At 46.2% G+C, this 25,297-nt stretch overlaps 1 protein-coding gene across 2 annotated transcripts in view; it reads right to left on the reverse strand.

The window, feature by feature from the left end:
- Nucleotides 1-843: 843 nt before the first annotated feature.
- The window catches only part of LOC129817778 (protein farnesyltransferase subunit beta-like), a 51,085-nt gene continuing 26,631 nt past the window's right edge, over nt 844-25,297 (reverse strand). For both annotated transcript variants that reach the window (XM_055873329.1, XM_055873330.1), the window contains 5 exons: nt 23,569-23,698; nt 20,728-20,860; nt 12,622-12,733; nt 3,425-3,539; nt 844-2,652 (listed from right to left, as the gene is read on the reverse strand). In XM_055873329.1, coding sequence (XP_055729304.1) covers nt 2,515-2,652; nt 3,425-3,539; nt 12,622-12,733; nt 20,728-20,860; nt 23,569-23,698 — 628 coding nt within the window. In that variant the 3' untranslated portion in view covers nt 844-2,514. The remainder of the gene's footprint in view (nt 2,653-3,424; nt 3,540-12,621; nt 12,734-20,727; nt 20,861-23,568; nt 23,699-25,297) is intronic.

Raw genomic sequence — 25,297 nt, forward strand, 5'->3', positions numbered from 1 at the left:
CATGGCTGATATAGAATGTTGTAGTGTCATGTTAATGGGGTTCTAACATGGCTGCTATAGAATGTTGTAGTGTCATGTTAATGGGGTTCTAACATGGCTGCTATAGAATGTTGTAGTGTCATGTTAATGGGGTTCTAACATGGCTGTTATAGAATGTTGTAGTGGCATGTTAATGGGGTTCTAACATGGCTGCTATAGAATGTTGTAGTGTCATGTTAATGGGGTTATAACATGGCTGCTATAGAATGTTGTAGTGTCATGTTAATGGGGTTCTAACATGGCTGCTATGGAATGTTGTAGTGTCATGTTAATGGGGTTATAACATGGCTGCTATAGAATGTTGTAGTGTCATGTTAATGGGGTTCTAACATGGCTGCTATAGAATGTTGTAGTTTCATGTTAATGGGGTTCTAACACGGCTGCTATAGAATGTTGTAGTGTCATGTTAATGGGGTTCTAACATGGCTGTTATAGAATGTTGTAGTGTCATGTTAATGGGGTTCTAACATGGCTGCTATAGAATGTTGTAGTGTCATGTTAATGGGGTTCTAACATGGCTGCTATAGAATGTTGTAGTGTCATGTTAATGGGGTTCTAACATGGCTGTTATAGAATGTTGTAGTGTCATGTTAATGCAGAACTCTCAATGGCTCTGACTGAAGCTAGTAACTATTGACTTGGCTTAAACCGCTTTACACAGAGAAGCTTAGGTCAGTCATCCACAAACATTCTGCACTGGTGGTATGAACATTTATTTGGTTAATTCACCTTGGTCAGATGACCACAACAGTCACAGTATATATTCATTTCTGTATAAAGTAAATGACTCACAACCATCCAAGATTCAACAATTTATACTCAGGCCTTTATTTGGACAGCCCTAATTTTCTCCTCTTCTCCCAATCCCTTTGTCAGTTGGGGACCAGCAATCAACCAGTTTGCTAGATGGATACTTGTAGTCCACTTCTCAGCCAGCACACTGCTCCACATATACAGTCCCTTCAGAACGTTCACACCCCTTTAAACTTTTCCACATTTTGTTACAGACAGAATTTAAAATTAATTACATTTAGATTGACATTATGGGTATCAATGACTAAGTGGAATTTTGTTTGCAGAACGTTTTCAAAATGAATTTTAAAAAATGCTGAAATGTCTTGAGTCAATAACTATTCACCCCTTTTGTTATGGCTAACTTGAGTAAAAGTGCTTAACAAGTCACATGGACTCACTGTGTTCAATAATAGTGGTTAACAGGATTTTTGAATGACTACCCCATCTCTGTACCCCACACATACATGTAAGGCCCCTCAATCGAGTAGTGAATTTGAAGCACAGATTCAACCACAAAGACCAGGGAAGTTTTTTCAATTCCTTGCAAAGAAGAGCCCCTATTGGTAGATGGGTAAAAATAAATAGCATGGTGAAGTTATGTATTACACTTTAGATGGTGTATCAATACACCCAGTCACTACAAAGATACAGGCGTCCTTCCTAACTCAGTTGCCGGAGAGGAAGGAAACTGCTCTGGTATTTCACCATGAGGCCAATGGTGAGGATGGCTCAACATTGTACTTACTTCACAATACTAACCTAATTGAAAAGAAGGAAGCCTCCATGCATCCTGTTTGCAACAAGGTACTAAAGTAATACTGCAAAAAAAATTGCTAATAAATTAATGTTTTGTCCTGAATACAAAGCGTTATGTTTGGGGCAAATCCAATACCACGTTCCATATTTTCAAGAATAGTAGTGGCTGCATCATGTTATGGGTATGCTTGTCATTGTTAAGGACTGGGGAGTTTTTCAGGATAAAAAAAATAAACAGAATGAGGCCAAGCACAGGCAAAATCCTAGAGGAAAACCTGGTTCATTCTGGTTACCAACAGACACTGGGAGATGAATTCCCCTTTCAGCAGAATAACCTAAAACACAAGGCCAAATCTACACTAGATTTGCTTAACCAAGACGACATTGAATATTGAATAATATTTGAGTGGTCTTGTTACAGTTAACTTATATCTACTTGAAATTCTATGACAAGACTTGAAAATGGCTTTCTAGCAATGATTAACAACCATTACTTTTTTTAAAGAATAATGTGAGGGGTATATTTATATATATTTTTTAAAGGTAGAATTCTGTGTAGATCATTGACCAAAAAGGACAATTTAATCCCACTTTGTAACAACAAAAATTTGGAAAAAGTCAAGTGGTGTGAATACATTCTGAAGGCACTATAAGTTGCTCCTAACCACAGATCTAGGAACAGATTTACCCTGAATCATAAGGGGGATGACAAAAATATCTGATCCTGTATCAGGGGTTATGTGCCACTACTACCATATCCCAGAGTTAATCATTGCAGTCGTACTGCACAAGAATCACCGATATAGACAAACCTTGCATCACAAATAACTATTCATGTGATCAAGATTAGCGATTCTGAGTCACGCCTTCATGCTCAAATTGACCCCCTCAAATACGCTCATAGGCGTGCCTACACTGTGAGCACTAGGAGTGGTCAGCGGTAGCGTTGCAGGCCGAGGACCCCTCTTTCTGTGCAGGCACGGGGACAGGCAGCTGGTGGAAGTGTTGGATGGCCTGGGCTACCTTCTCTGGACAGATGTTGTAGACGGGGTGGCTGGGGGCCTGAAGAGAAGAAAACACTTATTTTTAAAGCCTGTAAGATGTGAATTCCATCAAAGAGTGGGTCACCAGCTAACATGTAAACAACGGAGCTTCCACATGATAGGGCTCCTAAGGACGTCTATGGGAACAGAAAACGGTCCACTTCTGGGTTATACTGTATGATGTTAGTGCGAATTTAACAAGAAAGTGTCTCCAGGCCTCCCGGGTGGCGCAGTGGTCTAGGGCACTGCATCGCAGTGCTAACTGCGCCACCAGAGTCTCTGGGTTCGCGCCCAGGCTCTGTCGCAGCCGGCCGCGACCGGGAGGTCTGTGGGGCGACGCACAATTGGCATAGCGTCGTCCGGGTTAGGGAGGGTTTGGCCGGTAGGGATATCCTTGTCTCATCGCGCTCCAGCGACTCCTGTGGCGGGCCGGGCGCAGTGCGCGCTAACCAAGGGGGCCAGGTACACGGTGTTTCCTCCGACACATTGGTGCGGCTGGCTTCCGGGTTGGAGGCGCGCTGTGTTAAGAAGCAGTGCGGCTTGGTTGGGTTGTGCTTCGGAGGACGCATGGCTTTCGACCTTCGTCTCTCCCGAGCCCGTACGGGAGTTGTAGCGATGAGACAAGATAGTAATTACTAGCGATTGGATACCACGAAAATTGGGGAGAAAATGGGATAAATTTATTTAAAAAAATAAAAAATAAAAAATAAGTGTCTCCAATCAGAAAGGGGAGTATGATACTTAAAAAAAAAGCTGTTTTAAACATTCTGCAAAAACTCCTAGAGGCTCACCAGTCTGTTCTCCTCCCGGCCGACGATCATCTCGTGGTGCAGATCCATGTTGCCAAAGTGCTGCGCTACGGACAGACCACTCAGACAGTAACAGGTGTGGTAGAAGTCTCTGGATCTTGAGGAGGAAAGGAAGAGGAATGTGTGAAAGGAGCTTTTCACAGGTTTTGTTTCTGCAATCAATTGGTGTCACACAAAAAAAGTGTCTCTCTGTACGTAATACATACAGGTAACTGCCAAAATAAAGGAAACGCCAACATCAAGAGTCAGGACACCACGAGCCTCCAGAACCGCTTCAATGCACCGTGCCACAGATTCTACCCCCTATGCTTCTTTGAGATCTCTTTCAGAGTAACAGATTTCTTCTAGCCATGGTAGGGATGTGCACGGTTATTTGAACATCTGAACAGGCATACATTTTTTTATTTTTTATTTTTAGTGGTTTTTAACACTGAAAAAGCATTTTTCCAAATAAAATTGAAATATCCATGCAACATTATTACATAAAAAGGATATACACTGACATTTAAAATACTACATTTAATAAAACAAACTTTTCAATGTAGTTATGACGTGCACGGTTCGTCCCATAAAAACACAGGTAGCCTTCACGTGTGTAGCTTGTTGTTTATCTCGGCCCATCAAAGCGGCAAAGAAGCTCAATGTGTAGCAAGTGGAGTGAGAGTTCACTGATGCAACATGGAATAAATAAGCTACAAGGAGCAATCAACAGGTGGGCTGTTTTATCTGAATGGGGTTGGGGAGAAACCGCAGCATGGGGCCTCAATTAGCCTAGCTAGTTGGCTAGCTCTAAATGAACCTAGCTAGTTAGCTAGCTCTAAATTAACCTAGCTCTAAATGAACCTAGCTAGTTAGCTAGCTCTGAATTAACCTAGCTAGTTAGCTCTGAATTAACCTAGCTAGTTAGCTAGCTCTGAATTAACCTAGCTCTGAATTAACCTAGCTGGTTAGCTTAGCTAGCTCTGAATTAACCTAGCTAGTTATAACTGTTTAGCTTAGCTAGCTAGCTTCTCTAGGCTACTCCAGTCAAGACATGCACTGTTATATGGGATGATAAATAACATTCAGATTCTGAAGACTTTAATTTCCTCAGAGAGGCAATTCATCTTGCAGCAGTCATAAAACATATCACATCTCAAAATAAATAGCAAAGGATATTTACAAGCAAATAGGCAGGGTAAGTGCAGTAGCTATGTGCAATTAGTCAACATATTGTTAAGTTTCAGAACTGCATTCGGAATAAAAGGAGTACTTGGTCCTATTTTTTTTAAACCTTAGGGAGTCTGTACCTGTGGCCAGAGGGAAGGAGCTGGAATTCAGGGTGGAGTGAATGGGAGGAGGCAACCGCTATTGTATTCACCTTACGGAGGGCTCTGCCCAGGTAGAGAGACGGAGGGCTCTGCCCAGGTAGAGAGACGGAGGGCTCTGCCCAGGTAGCGAGACGGAGGGCTCTGCCCAGGTAGCGAGACGGAGGGCTCTGCCCAGGTAGCGAGACGGAGGGCTCTGCCCAGGTAGCGAGACGGAGGGCTCTGCCCAGGTAGAGAGACGGAGGGCTCTGCCCAGGTAGAGAGACGGAGGGCTCTGCCCAGGTAGAGAGACGGAGGGCTCTGCCCAGGTAGAGAGACGGAGGGCTCTGCCCAGGTAGAGAGACGGAGGGCTCTGCCCAGGTAGAGAGACGGAGGGCTCTGCCCAGGTAGAGAGACGGAGGGCTCTGCCCAGGTAGAGAGACGGAGGGCTCTGCCCAGGTAGAGAGACGGAGGGCTCTGCCCAGGTAGAGAGACGGAGGGCTCTGCCCAGGTAGAGAGACGGAGGGCTCTGCCCAGGTAGAGAGACGGAGGGCTCTGCCCAGGTAGAGAGACGGAGGGCTCTGCCCAGGTAGAGAGACAGAGGGCTCTGCCCAGGTAGAGAGACAGAGGGCTCTGCACAGGTAGAGAGACAGAGGGCTCTGCACAGGTAGAGAGACAGAGGGCTCTGCACAGGTAGAGAGATGACAGTACTTGCCCCATGATTTTTCTACAAGTCCTGACTATCTTGTTTAACCTTATTTTCAGTGCAACCTTGAAATTCCCAAAGCAGCAGGTCCAAGCAGTAGGACAGAATGATCTCAATAAATAACTTAGAAAAAGACAACCATGATGGTTAGATCAACATTTTTTTTAAAGTGCAGTTTCCTTAGGAAATACAGTCTGTTGGCCTTTCTTAAAAATAGTGTCAGTACACTAGTGTCAGTACACTGATCCCAGGACAGCTTGTTGTCAATGACTAGCCCAAGGTGTTTGTACTCCTCCACTATTTCAATGGGCTCATCTTTTACCAGTGGTAATGTGTGCATGGTAGTGTTCCTTCCAAAGTCAATCCCCGTGTCCTTTGTTTTCGATTTATTTAAATTTAGATGGAATGACAGTCAAATCATTGAGAGCTGGTCCACGCTCTGTCTCATCCCTTTCGAGAAGACTAACCAAAGCAGTATATTTGATCAGGCGTCGCCCTGGGAACCGTCTCCGGCAGCTGTCTGTATACAGTATGTATAGTACTGGTGATAGAACACTGCCCTGTGGGGTTCCTACTGAAGAAGTGCCCACCTCAGAGTCTGTGTTGCCAACTCGTACCTGCTGGGACCTATCAGCTAGGAAGTTGGTGATCCGTGTGATAAGCATAGCATCAAATCCCAAATCTCCTCTCGGTCTATCCGCGAGGACCAACGGATTGATTGTGTTATAAATGCCGAGGAGAAATCTGTGAACATGATTCGCACATGGGTTTTAATGGCCTCCAAATACATGTACACCAGATGTAAGAGCGAGGATGGCATCATGTCACTCTCTCTGACCCGTATGCAAAATGGAGGGGGTCAAGAAGGTGTCTGGAAGTGTTGCTGATCTTTTCAAGGGATTTAAGAGAGACAGGTCGGTAATCATTTGATGCAGATGGATGAGAGGTTTTTTGGGACAGATACAATAGATTGGAAATTCCATCTCTATGGAAACAATGTATCCAGGGGCCAATGGAAGCGAGAGAATACACCGCTCAGCTGAGAGGAACAGTGTTTCAAGACACAACCACTTATGTTATCAGGCCACGGACTCTATCGTGCACCAAAAACACTCGTACGACTACCTCGTTGATGACAAGCGCGTGCTCGGTTGCCATGACATCCTCCTCCAGACAGGCCAGGGGAGCGGGGTGAAGAACTCATTTGGCTGTAGAGGCACACCCTCTTGTTGTCCAGGCAGGGATCGATACGTTGCCTCGCTTTGAAGGGGGCCATATTTGCCATATTCTTAATGTCCATCCAAGGCAGACCGAAAGTGTCTCCCTGTGACATCATCCGTTAGCAACTTATCCTTGTTCCGGAATCTTACCTTTTTCCCCCATCGCTCTCTCTAGCGCTTTTCTTTAGAGTGGATTATCAGAGGCAAACACTTGTTTCTTCATGTTAAGCACCACTTTCAATTCTTTGGTCACCCATTATTTGTTGTTAGGAAAGATCTTACATGTTTTTTTTGGGGGGGGGGGGGGGGGGGGGGGATCATGTAAGATAATTCCTAACAACAAACCATGGGTGACTGCTACAAGCGAACGCTAGTCTTGGCTGTGGTAGGTGTTGCCTTGGCGTCTCTCTCTCCCAATGTCAGCTCGTCACACACATCACCCCATATAACCTCCGCAGCTGCAGCAACACATTAATAGAGGGTCAGCATCGATAACTCGCGCAGCAGTGCTCAGGTTAAAAACACACGGAAAAATAAATCAATAACAAATACATATATTTCCACTATACGGATATCTGACAAAAATGTATGATACTATTTGAATAGTGAAATTATTATTTCACACCCCCATCCCTAAGTCATGGTAGCTAAACCAATGGGAACGGGGAATTTCTATACATGACGGGACATTGATTTCTTAACAGACCTGTGTATATTGAAAGCAGGTGCCTCCACAGAGTATACAAAACATTAAGAATACCTGCTCTTTCCATGACAGACTGACCAGGTGAATCCAGGTGAAAGCTATGATATTTTATTGATGTCACCTGTTAAATCCACTTCAATCAGTGTAGATGAAGGGGATGAGACGGGGTAAAGAATGATTTTTAAGCCTTGAGACAATTGAGACATGGATTGTGTATGTGTGTGTGCCATTCAGAGGGTGAATTGGCAAGACAAAAGATTTAAGTGCCTTTGAACGGGGTATGGTAGTAGGTGTGTATGAAAAATGGTCTACCACCCAAAGGACATCCAGTCAACTTGACAACTGTGGGAAGCGTTGGAGTCAACATGGCCCAGCATTCCTGTGGAACGCTTTCGACACCAACATATTGAGGCGGTTCTTAGACCAAATGGGGGGGGGGTAACTAAATTTTAGGAAGGTGTTCACTCAGTGTACTTTGTATTACTTATTTACTCAAGTGTTTCCTTTATTTTGGCAGGTACTTGTATGTATGAAGTGTGTGTATACAGTGTATTCACCCCACTTGGCATTTGACCTATTTTGTTGCCTTACAACTTGGAATTAACATGTATATTTGGGGGGTTTGTATTAGAGGTCGGCCGATTAACTGGGGCCGATTTCAAGTTTTTATAACAAATCGGTAATCGGCAGTTTTGGACGCCGATTATGGCCGATTACATTGAACTCCCCTAGGAGAACGCGTGGTAGGCTGACCACCTGTTACGCAAGTGCAGCAAGGAGCCAGGATAAGTTGTTAGCTAGCATTAAACTTATCTTATAAAAAAACAAGCAATCTTAACAATCACTAGTTAACTACACATGGTTGATGATATGACTAGTTTATCTAGCTTGTCCTGCGTTGCATATAATCGATGCGGTGCCTGTTAATTTATCATTGAATCACAGCCTACTTCGCCAAACGGGTGATTTAACAAGCGCATTCGTGAAAAAAGCACTGTCGTTGCACCAATGTACCTGACCATAAACATCAACACCTTTCTTAAAATCAAAAAACAAGTATATATTTTTTAAACCTGCATATTTAGTTAATATTGCCTGCTAACATGAATTTATTTTAACTAGGGAAATTGTGTCACTTCTCTTGCGTTCTGTGCAAGCAGAGTCAGGGTATATGCAGCAGTTTGGGTCGCCTGGCTTGTTGGGAATTGCGTAAGACCATTTCTTACTAACAAAGACAGTAATTAATTTGCCAGAATTTTACATAATTATGACATAACATTGAAGGTTGTGCAATGTAACAGCAATATTTAGACTTAGGGATTCAACCCGTTCGATAAAATACGGAACGGTTCCATATATCACTGATAGGATAAATGTTTTGTTTTCGAAAGGATAGGTCATTAATATGGCCAAATCCGGAAACTAAGGCACGTATTTCTGTGTGTTTATTATATTATAATTAAGTCTATGATTTGATAGAGCAGTCTGACTGAGCGGTGGTAGGCAGCAACAGGCTCGTAAGCATTCAATCAAACAGCACTTTCCTGCGTTTGCCAGCAGCTCTTCACAATGCTTGAAGCACAGCGCTGTTTATGACTTCAAGCCTATCAACTCCCGAGATTAGGCTGGCAATACTATAGTGCCTATAAGAACATCCAATAGTCAAAGGTACAGTGGGGAGAACAAGTATTTGGCGGGTTGGCGATTTTGCTGGCGATTTTGCAGGTTTTCCTACTTACAAAGCATGTAGAGGTCTGTACTTTTTATCATAGGTACACTTCAACTGTGAGAGACGGAATCTAAAACAAAAATCCAGAAAATCACATTGTATGATTTTTAAGTAATTAATTAGCATTTTATTGCATGACATAAGTATTTGATACATCAGAAAAGCAGGTTTCGGGGCTGTTGCTGGGCAATACGGACTTTCAGCTCCCTCCAAAGATTTTCTATTGGGTTCAGGTCTGGAGACTGGCTAGGCCACTCCAGGACCTTGAGATGCTTCTTACGGAGCCACTCCTTAGTTGCCCTGGCTGTGTGTTTCGGGTCGTTGTCATGCTGGAAGAACCAGCCACGACCCATCTTCAATGCTCTTACTGAGGGAAGGAGGTTGTTGGCCAAGGTCTCGCGATACATGGCCCCATCCATCCTCCCCTCAATACGGTGCAGTCGTCCTGTCCCCTTTGCAGAAAAGCATCCCCAAAGAATGATGTTTCCACCTCCATGCTTCACGGTTGGGATGGTGTTCTTGGGGTTGTACTCATCCTTCTTCTTCCTCCAAACACGGCGAGTGGAGTTTAGACCAAAAAGCTCTATTTTTGTCTCATCAGACCACATGGACCTTCTCCCATTCCTCCTCTGGATCATCCAGATGGTCATTGACAAACTTCAGACGGGCCTGGACATGCGCTGGCTTGAGCAGGGGGACCTTGCGTGCGCTGCAGGATTTTAATCCATGACGGCGTAGTGTGTTACTAATGGTTTTCTTTGAGACTGTGGTCCCAGCTCTCTTCAGGTCATTGACCAGGTCCTGCCGTGTAGTTCTGGGCTGATCCCTCACCTTCCTCATGATCATTGATACCCCACGAGGTGAGATCTTGCATGGAGCCCCAGTCCGAGGGTGATTGACCGCCATCTTGAACTTCTGCCTTTTTCGAATAATTGCGCCAACAGTTGTTGCCTTCTCACCAAGCTGCTTGCCTATTGTCCTGTAGCCCATCCCAGCCTTGTGCAGGTCTACAATTTTATCCCTGATGGCCTTACACAGCTCTCTGGTCTTGGCCATTGTGGAGAGGTTGGAGTTTGTTTGATTGAGTGTGTGTGGACAGGTGTCTTTTATACAGGTAACGAGTTCAAACAGGTGCAGTTAATACAGGTAATGAGTGGAGAACAGGAGGGCTTCTTAAAGAAAAACTAACAGGTCTGTGAGAGCCGGAATTCTTACTAGTTGGTAGGTGATCAAATACTTATGTCATGCAATAAAATGCAAATGAATTACTTAAAAATCATACAATGTGATTTTCTGGATTTTTGTTTTAGATTCCGTCTCTCACAGTTGAAGTGTACCTATGATAAAAAGTACAGACCTCTACATGCTTTGTAAGTAGGAAAACCTGCAAAATCGGCAGTGTGTCAAATACTTGTTCTCCCCACTGTATAAAAAAAAAAAAAAAAAACTAAATCTTTATTTATCTATTATATTTTATATATATTTATATATTTTCACATTATTATTATTATTATTATTATTATTAATTTTTTTTTAATCGGCCGATTAATCAGTTGTGGCTTTTTTTGGTCCTCCAATAAATTGGTATTGGCGTTGAAAAATTATTAAAATCGGTTGACCTCTAGTTTGTATCATTTGATTTACACAACATGCCTACCACTTTGAAGATGCAAAATATTTAAAAAACGAATCTTGAGCGTGCATAACTATCCCCCCCCCAAAGTCAATACTTTGTAGAGCCACCTTTTGCAGCAATTGCAGCTGCAAGTATCTTGGGGTATGTCTCTATAAGCTTGGCACATCTAGCCACTGGGATGTTTGCCCATTACTCAAGGCAAAACTGCTCCAGCTCCTTCAAGTTGGATAGGTTCCGCTGGTGTACAGCAATCTTTAAGTCATACCACAGATTCTCAATTGGATTGAGGTCTGGGCTTTGACTAAGCCATTTAAATGTTTCCCCTTAAACCACTAGAGTGCTACTTTAGCAGTATGCTTATGTTCATTGTCCTGCTGGAAGGTGAACCTCCGTCCCAGTCTCAAATCTCTGGAAGACAAACAGGTTTTCCTACCACCATGCTTCACTGTGGAGATGGTGTTCTCGGGGTGATGAGAGGTATTGGGTTTGAGCCAAACATAGCGCTTTCCTTGATGGCCAAAAAGCTCAATTTTAGTCTCATCTGACCAGAGTACCTTCTTCCATATGTTTGGGGAGTCTCCCACATGCCTTTTGGCAAACACCAAACGCGTTTGCTTATTTGTTTCTTTAATCAATGGCTTTTTTCTGACAACTCTTCCGTAAAGCCCAGCGTTGTGTAGTGTACGGCTTAAAGTGATCCTATGGACAGATACTCCAATCTCCACTGTGGAGCTTTGCAGCTCCTTCAGGGTTATCTTTGGTCTCTTTGTTGCCTCTCTGATTAATGCCCTCCTTGCCTGGTCCGTGAGTTTTGGTGGGCGGCCCTCTCTTGGCAGGTTTGTTGGGGTGCCTTATTCTTCCCATTTTTTTTATAACGGATTTAAATGGTGCTCCGTGGGATGTTCAAAGTTCCTAAATGTTTTTTTATAACCAATCCCTGATCTGTATGGAGAGCTCATTGGTCTTCATGGTGCTGCTTGCTTGGTGGTGCCCCTTGCCTAGTGGTGTTGCAGACTCTGGGGCCTTTCAGAACAGGTGTATATATACACTGAGATTATTTGACAGATCATGTGACACTTAAATAAAGTCCACCTGTGTGCAATCTAACTATGTGACTTCTGAAGGTAATTGGATGCACCAGATCTTATTTAGGGGCTTCATAGCAAAGGGGGTGAATACATATGCACGCACCACTTTTCAGTTTAATTTTTTTAACAAGTTATTTTTTCCACTTCACCAATTTGGACCACTGTATGCATGTCCATTACATGAAATCCAAATAAAAATAAATTTAAATTACAGGTTGAGCATTTCTCCACCCCATCCCTTGACTGTTTACAGCAGGGGTGTCAAACTCATTCCACGGAGGGCCTTGTGTCTGCAGGTTTTTGGTTTTTCCTTTCAATAAAGCCCTAGACAACCAGGTGTGGGGAGTTCCTAACTAATTAGTGATGTTAATTCATCAATCAAGTACAAGGGAGGAACGAAAACCCGCAGACACTCGGCCCTCCGTGGAATGAGTTTGACACCTGTGGTTTACAGGAACAATGGTGAGGTGTTTGCTCTGTCCCTATACTATAGATTGCCCTTTAACCTTTGTAGCCTTCTGCCTGGTGTGTTTAACGTGTCTAAAGTATGGTATCTTTAAAGCTATTTTTTTTTTTTTAATTCTTTTAAATTCTTTAAAATGTATTATTTGTATTTTTTCTAGTTGAGTATATTATTTATATTGCTGTGTCTTGTCTGTGTGTGTAAAACTTAATAAACAGAGTTTTCAAAAAAAATATTACAGGTTGTAATGCAACAAAATAGGAAAAACGCCAAGGGGAATGAATATCTTTGCAAGGCACTGTATGTATATGTAGTGTGTGTGTAGTGTGTGTGTAGGGTACATACTTGCCAGGCTTGTCCAGCAGCCCGCCAGCAGGGTTCTGACAGCAGAGGAGGATGTACTCCTGCAACGCCTGCTGCTCAAACATCCACTTCTGCAGGCTCAATGTAGAGTCCCCTGTTGGTCAACAAAAAATGAACAAAAACTCCAAAACCAATTCTATTAATTATATGAGATGAAGGTAGCCTGAGGCTAGTACTTTTCAGACGGGGGTAGTAGAAAATGTGCCAAATTAGGCCAGTCAGTCGGTCTACCTGCCTCTCTGTCTGTCTGTCTGTCGGTCCGCCGGTCTACCTGCCTCTCTGTCTGTCTGTCGGTTGGTCCGCCGGTCTACCTGCCTCTCTGTCTGTCTGTCGGTTGGTCCGCCGGTCTACCTGCCTCTCTGCCTGTCTGTCGGTTGGTCCGCCGGTCTACCTGCCTCTCTGTCTGTCTGTCGGTTGGTCCGCCGGTCTACCTGCCTCTCTGTCTGTCAGTTGGTCCGCCGGTCTACCTGCCTCTCTGTCTGTCAGTTGGTCCGCCGGTCTACCTGCCTCTCTGTCTGTCTGTCGGTTGGTCCGCCGGTCTACCTGCCTCTCTGCCTGTCTGTCGGTTGGTCCGCCGGTCTACCTGCCTCTCTGTCTGTCGGTTGGTCCGCCGGTCTACCTGCCTCTCTGTCTGTCTGTCGGTTGGTCCGCCGGTCTACCTGCCTCTGTCTGTCTGTCGGTTGGTCCGCCGGTCTACCTGCCTCTCTGTCTGTCTGTCGGTTGGTCCGCCGGTCTACCTGCCTCTCTGTCTGTCTGTCGGTTGGTCCGCCGGTCTACCTGCCTCTCTGTCTGTCTGTCGGTTGGTCCGCCGGTCTACCTGCCTCTCTGTCTGTCGGTTGGTCCGCCGGTCTACCTGCCTCTCTGTCTGTCGGTTGGTCCGCCGGTCTACTTGCCTCTCTGAACTTATTTAAGCCGGCCATAACAAAAAGGGGTAGGATACTAATTAATACTAATTTCTAATTAAACTGGTAAACATTAAAAAAAAACTTATTTGACATTACTACGAGATGTCGTCAAGGCAATAGATGGTGTTGCTGTTATGTGTATCTTACTGTGATACTATATGGTACTAGTGAGCCAAGTTAGGCATTACTATGCACTGAATGGAGATGTACATATGCTACACTGATAGTGAAGACCTTCTAAATCAACATTACCCTGGTCTTGTACTGAATAATCAGCATACAAAACATGGCATAAGTCTAAACCAAAAATAAATTATCCTTGACGAATCAAAAACGACACACGGAGAAATGCACAGGAGGAAGGGAAGTGCCAACTAGCTACAAAAAAATAATACAAATAAATAAAAACCGACAACAATGGCTAACCTGGTAATTCCCATATCAGAGCCGGTGGTCATAAAGGGCGATACATACAACTTGGACGTAGTTTCCCCACTGTGCTCTAAACAACGAGAATGCTACAGGTCTGGACGAAAAGGAAGCAAAAGTCTGTATAATAACTCTGCTAACCGTGATGGGGAAGGAATGTCATATCTTACAGCGGAATCTGCATATGCCTGAAGCAGAGAGAACTGACCCGGTAAAAATGACAGAGGCGCTACAGAAACACTCAGCCATCCAAGTACGTGCTCTACGAAAAGGTACGCGTTTAATGCTCGTCAACACAGTCAATGTGAAACATCCGAGCAAGCTAGCAGACACGTGAACTACGAGAGGGACTAGTCCGTCACAAGCACTAAAAGACAAAGCTGCGTGAACTCGCTCAGAGAACCTGAACAAAGCAATAAACGTGTGTCGTTCAAGTGAACCAGCACAAATATATTTATATTTTTTAAATCAGGAAACATTGGTTGAGGTGAACCAGAGACATTATACCTACCGTAAGACACAGTCAAAAGGCCAAAACTATGGCCGTAAACACACAGAGTTGACAGGAGACACTAACAAAAATAGACTGCCAAACGACTTACCCTGTCATTACTGTGGTTCAGTACTTGCCAAAGCCAAATGCCCAGCATACTGTGTCACCTGTAAAGCATGTGACAAACCAAACCATTTCGCCTGAGTTTGTAAACAAACACATACCTCAACACAATGAGTCAGATGACCAAACAGATGTGGTTCATCTCACAGGTTAACTCTGTGGAAGAAAAGGCAAACAAATGGTTCATTAACCTTAAACTAGCTCCACTCAGTGAAGACCCATTGACATACGACCCCAGTCATACAATTAAACGTCCACTAGGACACAGAATCAACAGTGAATGTCAAACTATGGAGAACTACAGCGAGTCACGGAAGACGGCATTCCAGTTCTGCTACCCAGCAAAGCTACAGTAAAGCTTTATGACGGCACACTGATAAATCCAATCTCAAAGCAGATCACGGTGGACAAATGTTTCATATCAAATTTCAGGTCATGGAGACATCCCAGCTTCCTCTCCTGTCAGCTGACACGTGAAAGACAGCCTACTACATGGGAACCATGCCAGCTTCCTCTCCTGTCAGCTGACACGTGTGAAAGACTCAGCCTACTACATGGGAACCATGCCAGCTTCCTCTCCTGTCAGCTGACACGTGTGAAAGACTCAGCCTACTACATGGGAACCATGCCAGCTTCCTCTCTTGTCAGCTGACACGTGTGAAAGACTCAGCCTACTACATGGGAACCATGCCAGCTTCCTCTCTTGTCAGCTGACACGTGTGAAAGACTCAGCCTACTACATGGGAACCATGCCAGCTTCCTCTCTTGTCAGCTGACACGTGTGAAAGACTCAGCCTACTACATGGGAACCATGCCAGCTTCCTCTCTTGTCAGCTGACACGTGTGAAAGACTCAGCCTACTACATGGGAACCATGCCAGCTTCCTCTCTTGTCAGCTGACACGTGTGAAAGACTCAGCCTACTACATGGGAACCACAGCCAAGTGTTACATCACATCAACACCCCAAGCAACACATCCACTGAGGAGATAATGTCCAAGTACAAGGCCGTGTTAGATGGTCTTGCCTGCCTTCCTGGAGAGGTACACCTAGCAGCAGACAATGCAGCCGGACCTGTGCAGCAGCTACCAAGACAGACACCTATTCCACCGAAAGAAAAAAGGACCACAAAGGCCATACATTCAGTGGACAACGCAGACATCATCATGAAAGTCACAGAGCCAACACGGTGGATTAACAACATGGTTGTCATTGACAAACCCCAAATATGCACGGACCCTATAGCGCACTCACCAAAACCTTAACTGAGATCACACTTCCAGACGCCGAACATTAGAAGAGATTCTACCAGAGATATCCAACACCAAGGGTATTCTCAGTACTCAATGACAAAGATGGATATTGGCAAGCCAACCTTGACGAAGTGAGCAGCTCTGTAACAACTTCCTGGACACCTGTAGGCAGGTATAGATGTCTGAGAATGCCATTTGGAATCAAGCCAGCAGCTGTAGATTACCAGCGCAGACAGTGGGGAAGCAACACAGGGACTAAAAGAAGTGAATGTGATCGCGGATGACATTCTACTCTATGGATGTGGTGAGACACACACACACACACACACACACACACACGAAGAGGTTGATGGCAGATCATGACTGAAACCTCACAGCTCTCCTGCAGAGAGCAAGATGTCAACCTGAAGCTGCATAAAATAAAATCTGGTTAAAGCTGCATAGTGTGACATTACACGGGTCACCTTCTCACCTGACCCAGAGAAAATAACAGCCGTTCGGTACACCACTCGACGTCAAGTCACTACAGGGTTTGTGAACTAGCATTTGGTACACCACTCGACGTCAAGTCACTACAGGGTTTGTGAACTAGCATTTGGTACACCACTCAACGTCAAGTCACTACAGGGTTTGTGAACTAGCATTTGGTACACCACTCGACGTCAAGTCACTACAGGGTTTGTGAACTAGCATTTGGTACACCACTCGACGTCAAGTCACTACAGGGTTTGTGAACTATCGTTCGGTACACCACACGACGTCAAGTCACTACAGGGTTTGTGAACTATCGTTCGCTACACCACTCGACGTCAAGTCACTACAGGGTTTGTGAACTATCTTCCAAAATGAATTCCCCGTCCATCTGATGTGTGTGAGCCGCTCGGGAAGACTGACTGACAAGGACATCGAACGGACATGGCTACCACAGTCTCGACTTCTGCGTCATGCTATCAAACAGTCACAAACACCCAGTGCTCAAATACTACAAGCTGAATGAGGAAGTCACAGCGCAGTGTGATGCCAGTGAGACAGGTTTGGGTGCAGCCCCTCCACAGACAAGGCAACCTGTTGCCCTTACCTCCGGAACATTGGACTCAGAACAAAGATATGCACAGATTGAGAAAGAATGTCTCGCCATAATTTTTTTTGAATGTGACAAGTTTGACCAGTATCTGCACAGCAGAGAGTTCATCACAATACACAGCGACCACAAACCGCTTTGAGCCCATCTTGCTTCTACACCTGCATTGCTGGCTGTTTGGGGTTTTAGGCTGGGTTTATGTACAGCACTTCGAGATATTAGCTGATGTACGAAGGGCTATATAAAATAAACTTGATTTGATCTTCAAACAAAATCCCTACTCACAACACCCAAGCGACTACAGAAAATGTTGCTAAGGCTACAAAAGATACCCACGTGCAATACAACAACGGCAAAGAACTACATGTAGAGGTCTTCCTGTCCAGAACAGCTCAAACCCTAGGGAACAGACAAAATGCAAACACCAGCCACGGTCTACGCTGTGGGCCTGGCCACAACTGACCAGGAACAGGATGGATCACACCAGTGATGTCAACATTCTCCACTAAAAACAATAGAGTTAAACTACACTGTTCCCAGGACCCATTGTTTTAGACTCTGCACGCAAAATCAACAAAATGGCTGGCCTGGAACCAAACAGGTTCAGTAACACTGAAAGATCTCTGGACGTACAAAGAGGATCTTACCACAGAAAATGGACTGATATTCAAAAGGAAACAAGGTCTTCATCCCTGACATGTTAACCACTGACTTTCTGCTCAAAATCCACTCTGGCCACTCAGTCATAGAGGCCCGAGGATGACCGGGGACCATTGGAACGAACCCGGGACCCCAGCTGGTGGTGAACAACAGGCTGCTGTTATGGAAGCAGCTTCACTTCCTGAAGATCTAGCTCTGAGAAACCAGAACCATAGAAAATATCCGACTGCCTGTGAGAAACTCCAGAAACTGTTATTGAATCAAAAAAAAAAAAAAAAAAAAAAAAAAAGGTAATCTCTTATATATATTTTTTTGTAAAAAAATAAATAAAAAATATGAAAAACAAAATGAAGCAGACTAGAGTAGTTTCCTTATGGACTTTAACGTTGATTCCTATTGAAGGTGCTGGGATAAGAACACAGTCATAGGTTTTATTACCATTGTAATGTGTTTACCGGTTTAATCCCAGTTCTCCTGTTTATGAGTCGAGGAGGAGTTCTCTCCATTTGTTGTTGATGCTACGAGATGTCGTCAAGCCAATAGATGGTGTTGCTGTTACGTGTATCTTCGTGTGATACTATATAGTACTAGTGAGCCAAGTTAGGCATTACTATGCACTGAATGGAGCTGTATGCAAAAATCTAAAATCGTATTTGTCACATGCGCCGAATACAACAGGTGTAGGTAGACCTTACCGTGAAATGCTTACTGACAAGCCCTTAACCAATAATGCAGTGCAAGAGTTTAGAAGATATTTACTAAATTAGGTTAAAAGTAAATATATAATTAAAGAGCAACAATAAAAATACAATAACGAGGCTGTTGGAGGACTGGTGTGGTTGTTGAGCGGCTTCCCTGCAAGTATATCGTACGTTTCAGATATTCAATAAGAAAATACAACAACGAGGCCATGTACAGGGGGTACATGCTACCCAATGAAGACCTTATCAACATTACCTTGCTCTCGTATTGAATAAACTGCCTACAAAACAAACATTATGGGGTATTGTGTGTAGGCCAGTGACCAAAAATAGCAATTTAATCCATTTTAAATTCAGGCTGTAACAAATCAAAATGTAAAAAAAAGAGTCTCAGGGTTTGAATTCTTTCTGAAGTCACTGTCTTTGTGACAATACAGTTGGGGGCTGGGCGATGTATCAAATTCATTCAATCAATTAAAATGTACATTTTTGCACGATATTCCCAAATGCCTGTATAGCAAGAATCGAGGTATTGTCATTTTTAGTTTTTATGAGTGTTTATGTCCGCTTGTTCTCCGGTTGTATTTTTGGTCTCATCTCTTTCGCTCCTCTGTGCACCTTCACACCAGAGATCTGTATACAGTATAATGACCAGATGCACGTCTACGCCCTGACAATGGGAGTCGTCGTCCTAAAGTCAGGAAACAAGCTCAGGTCCATAATAAACCCATGGGCCTTATTTTGGACAGATATTAGCGAGTGTGAAACTTCTCATTTTGCCTCTTCCTCTTTGGTTTACACACACCAAGCCCCCCCCCCCCCCCCCCACGAGCCTCCGCCTCTCACGCCGAGCCCCCTCCCTCCGCCTCTCACGCCGAGCCCCCTCCCTCTCACGCCAACAAAGTTGAGAGATCAAAAATCAAATCAAATCAAGTTTATTTTATATAGCCCTTCGTACATCCGATAATATCTCGAAGTGCTGTACAGAAACCCAGCCTAAAACCCCAAACAGCAAGCAATGCAGGTGTAGAAGCACGGAGATCACATCTTCCTCTCTAACAAGCGGCTTCAACTCGTTATTTGGATTTGAGGTTTGGTCCGACAGAATCTGGACACCAAAACACAGAGACATTATTTTACTGTAATGGGGGAGAAGTGACCTTTTCTACCAACACCCATTATGTCTCAACTCCTCAAGTTGCGTACAGAACAGACACTACTAAAACCAGAGTATCAATGAACATTGATTGTGGAAAATGAATGCTCAGTGTGTGGCGGGTGGCTTTGGGGTGTCACATACCGCTAGCAGCATTTTAGCCAAAGTCCGTTACACCAGCTGCCTAGTCCGTTACACCAGCTGCCTAGTCCGTTACACCAGCTGCCTAGTCCGTTACACCAGCTGCCTAGTCCGTTACACCAGCTGCCTAGTCCGTTACACCAGCTGCCTAGTCCGTTACACCAGCTGCCTAGTCCGTTACACCAGCTGCCTAGTCCGTTACACCAGCTGCCTAGTCCGTTACACCAGCTGCCTAGTCCGTTACACCAGCTGCCTAGTCCGTTACACCAGCTGCCTAGTCCGTTACACCAGCTGCCTAGTCCGTTACACCAGCTGCCTAGTCCGTTACACCAGCTGCCTAGTCCGTTACACCAGCTGCCTAGTCCGTTACACCAGCTGCCTAGTCCGTTACACCAGCTGTCTAGTCTGTTTTATATATGTGCAATAAGAATAAAACACAAATAAGGATTTGGCAAATCGTTAGGCCGACATCTGAACAAAGTGGACAGGCTAACATGTTGGTCAACACAGTTGGAGACAGACAGCAGGGTGTGTTGATAATTCAACCTTGTTGTTAGCAAATAGATTCAAGTTGAAATATGAAATATGAGCCGGCTATTCACTAGCATGTGGGCTTGAGAGATTGTTGATGAGACCGGGGGTTCATTTTCTACAGCCTAATGCCTACTAGAAGAAGGTAGTTATTATTAGTGAACGTGCATTACACGCATGGTTCTAGTTACATTTGTAACAAAAAAAGTGCACTTTCATGGACAGACTTGATTTCCAGATCAGTGATTATTGCAAAAAATAAAAAAATAAAAAGCAGGTTAAAATAATTTTGATAAAATAATTAAATTATTAGTGGGTCTTTATGGTTGTGGAAGACGTCACAAGTCCTGGATTCATTCCATTATTGCTTACTGTTTAAAATGCAGTGTATTTTACCTTTAAATTGTACCACAAAGCTTATTTAGAAAAAATAAATAAATCTAGATATATATTGTGAATCGCCTATAAGTTAGAAAAACATTTAGATATGAAGGTCATATCACCCAGGCTTAACTACATCTACGTTTTAGTCATTTAGCCAGACACTCTTATCCAGAGCGACTTATAAGTGGGTTCATACTGTAGCTTGCTAAACTCTAAAATGCGGTTACTATACCTTCTTTGAAGAGGGCTCTGTGTAGCAGTGGCAGCAGCCCAGCCTGCCAGAAGGAGTAACAGCCGTCCACCAGTTTGTTACAGCGACCCTGGAACCCTCCCTCGAACCTCATCTGTCTGCTGGCCACCCACCGCTAGGGGAGAGAAGAGAGAGGAGAAGGAGAAGAGGAGAGAGAGAGAGGAGAAGAGAGGAGGAGAAGAGAGGAGGAGAGAGAGAGGAGGAGAGAGAGAGGAGGAGAGAGAGGAGGAGAGAGAGAGAGGAGAGAGAGAGAGAGGAGAGAGAGAGAGGAGAGAGAGGAGGAGAGAGAGGGGGAGAGAGAGGGAGGAGAGAGAGGAGAGAGAGAGAGGAGAAGGAGAGTGTACAGCAGGATAGAGGCAGTAAGAGTAAGGAGAGAGAGAGGAGAGAGAGGAGAAGGAAAGAGAGAGAGGAGGAGAAGGAGAGAGGAGGAGAAGGAGAGGTACAGCAGGAGAGAGAGGCAGTAAGAGTTAGGAGAGAGAGAAGGAGAGAGAGAAGGAAAGAGAGAGAGGAGGAGAAGGAGAGAGAGGAGGAGAGTGTACAGCAGGAGAGAGGCAGTAAGAGTTAGGAGAGAGAGGAGAAGGAAAGAGAGAGAGGAGGAGAAGGAGAGAGAGAAGGAGAAGGAGAGAGAGAGGAGGAGGAGAAGGAGAGTGTACAGCAGGAGAGAGAGAGGCAGTAAGAGTTAGGAGAGAGAGTAAGGGCGGCGTTATTATCATCACTAAAGAGCCTTATCACAATGAGAGAAACTGACGCCATTTTACCTACAGTCCCAGCAAGGCAGCCATTTTCTATCCAGCCAGCCATAGTGTAAATGCCGTGCAGCGTACACAGTGAGAGCGGTTGGAGTTCATCCAGCCTTTCTGCTCTTTGAAACTAGCCAGATGATGAAATCCCACGAGGTTCCTATCAGAGAGGGTCTAACATGAATTGATATTTGCAAAACGGAGAAAATGTGGACGCGGTTGCTATAGCAACGGCTAATTGGGAATCTTTCCAAAGCACGAGGACTGGACCGCATCATTATGGAATTGGTTTAAGTACCAGCTGGAGTCCTCAGTCGTGTCTCTGTTTCTGAAGCTGGGGAAGAAAGCTTGACGGGTTTCACTCTCCAACTGCAATTACAGGTTTGGTTAAAAATATGAAAACATAAACATTGTTCTTACAGAACAAATTCCCTCCCAGTTTGTCAGTTCTCTTCTGTTTAGAGTCTAGTGAATAGGACCTGTTCTGAGAGCTGTGCTTAGAGGTGCGGACCGGCGGAGAGAGCGGTGCGGACCGGCGGAGAGAGCGGTGCGGACCGGCGGAGAGAGCGGTGCGGACCGGCGGAGAGAGCGGTGCGGACCGGCGGAGAGAGCGGTGCGGACCGGCGGAGAGAGCGGTGCGGACCGGCGGAGAGAGCGGTGCGGACCGGCGGAGAGAGCGGTGCGGACCGGCGGAGAGAGCGGTGCGGACCGGCGGAGAGAGCGGTGCGGACCGGCGGAGAGAGCGGTGCGGACCGGCGGAGAGAGCGGTGCGGACCGGCGGAGAGAGCGGTGCGGACCGGCGGAGAGAGCGGTGCGGACCGGCGGAGAGAGCGGTGCGGACCGGCGGAGAGAGCGGTGCGGACCGGCGGAGAGAGCGGTGCGGACCGGCGGAGAGAGCGGTGCGGACCGGCGGAGAGAGCGGTGCGGACCGGCGGAGAGAGCGGTGCGGACCGGCGGAGAGAGCGGTGCGGCCCGGCGGAGAGAGCGGTGCGGACCGGCGGAGAGAGCGGTGCGGACCGGCGGAGAGAGCGGTGCGGACCGGCGGAGAGAGAGGTGCGGACCGGCGGAGAGAGCGGTGCGGACCGGCGGAGAGAGAGGTGCGGACCGGCGGAGAGAGAGGTGCGGACTTGGCGGAGAGAGAGGTGCGGACTTGGCGGAGAGAGAAGTGCGGACTTGGCGGAGAGAGAGGTGCGGACCGGCGGAGAGAGAGGTGCGGACTTGGCGGAGAGAGCGGTGCGGACCGGCGGAGAGAGAGGTGCGGACCGGCGGAGAGAGCGGTGCGGACCGGCGGAGAGAGAGGTGCGGACCGGCGGAGAGAGAGGTGCGGACTTGGCGGAGAGAGAGGTGCGGACTTGGCGGAGAGAGAGGTGCGGACTTGGCGGAGAGAGAGGTGCGGACTTGGCGGAGAGAGAGGTGCGGACCGGCGGAGAGAGAGGTGCGGACTTGGCGGAGAGAGCGGTGCGGACTTGGCGGAGAGAGCGGTGCGGACTTGGCGGAGAGAGCGGTGCGGACTTGGCGGAGAGAGCGGTGCGGACTTGGCGGAGAGAGCGGTGCGGACTTGGCGGAGAGAGCGGTGCGGACCGGCGGAGAGAGCGGTGCTTGAGGGTTCCTACTGTTCTGGTAGTTTTGGGGGATTGATCTACACGTCAGCCCATGGTGTCTCTTTACAGACCTGGCGGAGTCCAAAATGGCACCCTCTTCCCTATATAGTGTACTACCTTTGACCAAACGGCCTCTGCGCATCCTCTATATACACTATCACTTCAGTCAAATGCTGATCAAGAAAATCAGTTCTCAGGGGAAGTAGTGACATGGGATACCACTGCAGAGAGGACACAGTGACATTGGACGTGTGACTGGCGTAGTGGATAGAACTGAACACAGTGCTGTAGCTAAACGGTTGACTCAGTTCAGAAGAGAGGAGTGTTGGAGACTTGAGGTCTGGATAGAACTGAACGCAGTGCTTGGCTCAAAGAATCCCTGTTCAAAATGACGTATAACTATCTTTATAAAGTGTTATAGTCCATAACACAAATCGGAACCGAAGGAAACGAGACGTGTAACTGTGATGACGGTGACTCACCAGCAGAGACTTGAGATCCAACATGTGCTCCTTCCCCAGGATGACCATGGCAGCCGTCCCACAGAAGGTGTACCCGCCATGAGCCTCCAGCCCAGGGACGCCCCCTAGACCCCCCTCCCAGTTCTGACAGCTGGAGGGAGACAGGAAGGAGACATCATGGTAGCTGACAGTGAGTAGGCATGAGGAGGACAGGAAGGAGACATCATGGTAGCTGACAGTGAGTAGGCATGAGGAGGACAGGAAGGAGACATCATGGTAGCTGACAGTGAGTAGGCATGAGGACATGGAGACATCATGGTAGCTGACAGTGAGTAGGCATGAGGACAGGAAGGAGACATCATGGTAGCTGACAGTGAGTAGGCATGAGGAGGACAGGAAGGAGACATCATGGTAGCTGACAGTGAGTAGGCATGAGGAGGACAGGAAGGAGACAACATGGTAGCTGACAGTGAGTAGGCATGAGGAGGACAGGAAGGAGACATCATGGTAGCTGACAGTGAGTAGGCATGAGGAGGACAGGAAGGAGACATCATGGTAGCTGACAGTGAGTAGGCATGAGGAGGACAGGAAGGAGACATCATGGTAGCTGACAGTGAGTAGGCATGAGGACAGGAAGGAGACATCATGGTAGCTGACAGTGAGTAGGCATGAGGACAGGAAGGAGACATCATGGTAGCTGACAGTGAGTAGGCATGAGGAGGACAGGAAGGAGACATCATGGTAGCTGACAGTGAGTAGGCATGAGGAGGACAGGAAGGAGACATCATGGTAGCTGACAGTGAGTAGGCATGAGGAGGACAGGAAGGAGACATCATGGTAGCTGACTGAGTAGGCATGAGGAGGACAGGAAGGAGACATCATGGTAGCTGACAGTGAGTAGGCATGAGGAGGACAGGAAGGAGACATCATGGTAGCTGACAGTGAGTAGGCATGAGGAGGACAGGAAGGAGACATCATGGTAGCTGACAGTGAGTAGGCATGAGGACAGGAAGGAGACATCATGGTAGCTGACAGTGAGTAGGCATGAGGAGGACAGGAAGGAGACATCATGGTAGCTGACAGTGAGTAGGCATGAGGAGGACAGGAAGGAGACATCATGGTAGCTGACAGTGAGTAGACATGAGGAGGACAGGAAGGAGACATCATGGTAGCTGACAGTGAGTAGGCATGAGGAGGACAGGAAGGAGACATCATGGTAGCTGACAGTGAGTAGGTATGAGGAGGACAGGAAGGAGACATCATGGTAGCTGACAGTGAGTAGACATGAGGAGGACAGGAAGGAGACATCATGGTAGCTGACAGTGAGTAGGCATGAGGAGGACAGGAAGGAGACATCATGGTAGCTGACAGTGAGTAGGCATGAGGACAGGAAGGAGACATCATGGTAGCTGACAGTGAGTAGGCATGAGGAGGACAGGAAGGAGACAACATGGTAGCTGACAGTGAGTAGACATGAGGAGGACAGGAAGGAGACATGGTAGCTGACAGTGAGTAGGCATGAGGAGGACAGGAAGGAGACAACATGGTAGCTGACAGTGAGTAGACATGAGGAGGACAGGAAGGAGACATCATGGTAGCTGACAGTGAGTAGGCATGAGGAGGACAGGAAGGAGACATCATGGTAGCTGACAGTGAGTAGGCATGAGGAGGACAGGAAGGAGACATCATGGTAGCTGACAGTGAGTAGGCATGAGGAGGACAGGAAGGAGACATCATGGTAGCTGACAGT

The sequence above is a fragment of the Salvelinus fontinalis genome, chromosome 20 (genome assembly GCF_029448725.1).
Source record: "Salvelinus fontinalis isolate EN_2023a chromosome 20, ASM2944872v1, whole genome shotgun sequence".
NCBI classification, from domain to species: Eukaryota; Metazoa; Chordata; class Actinopteri; order Salmoniformes; family Salmonidae; genus Salvelinus; species Salvelinus fontinalis.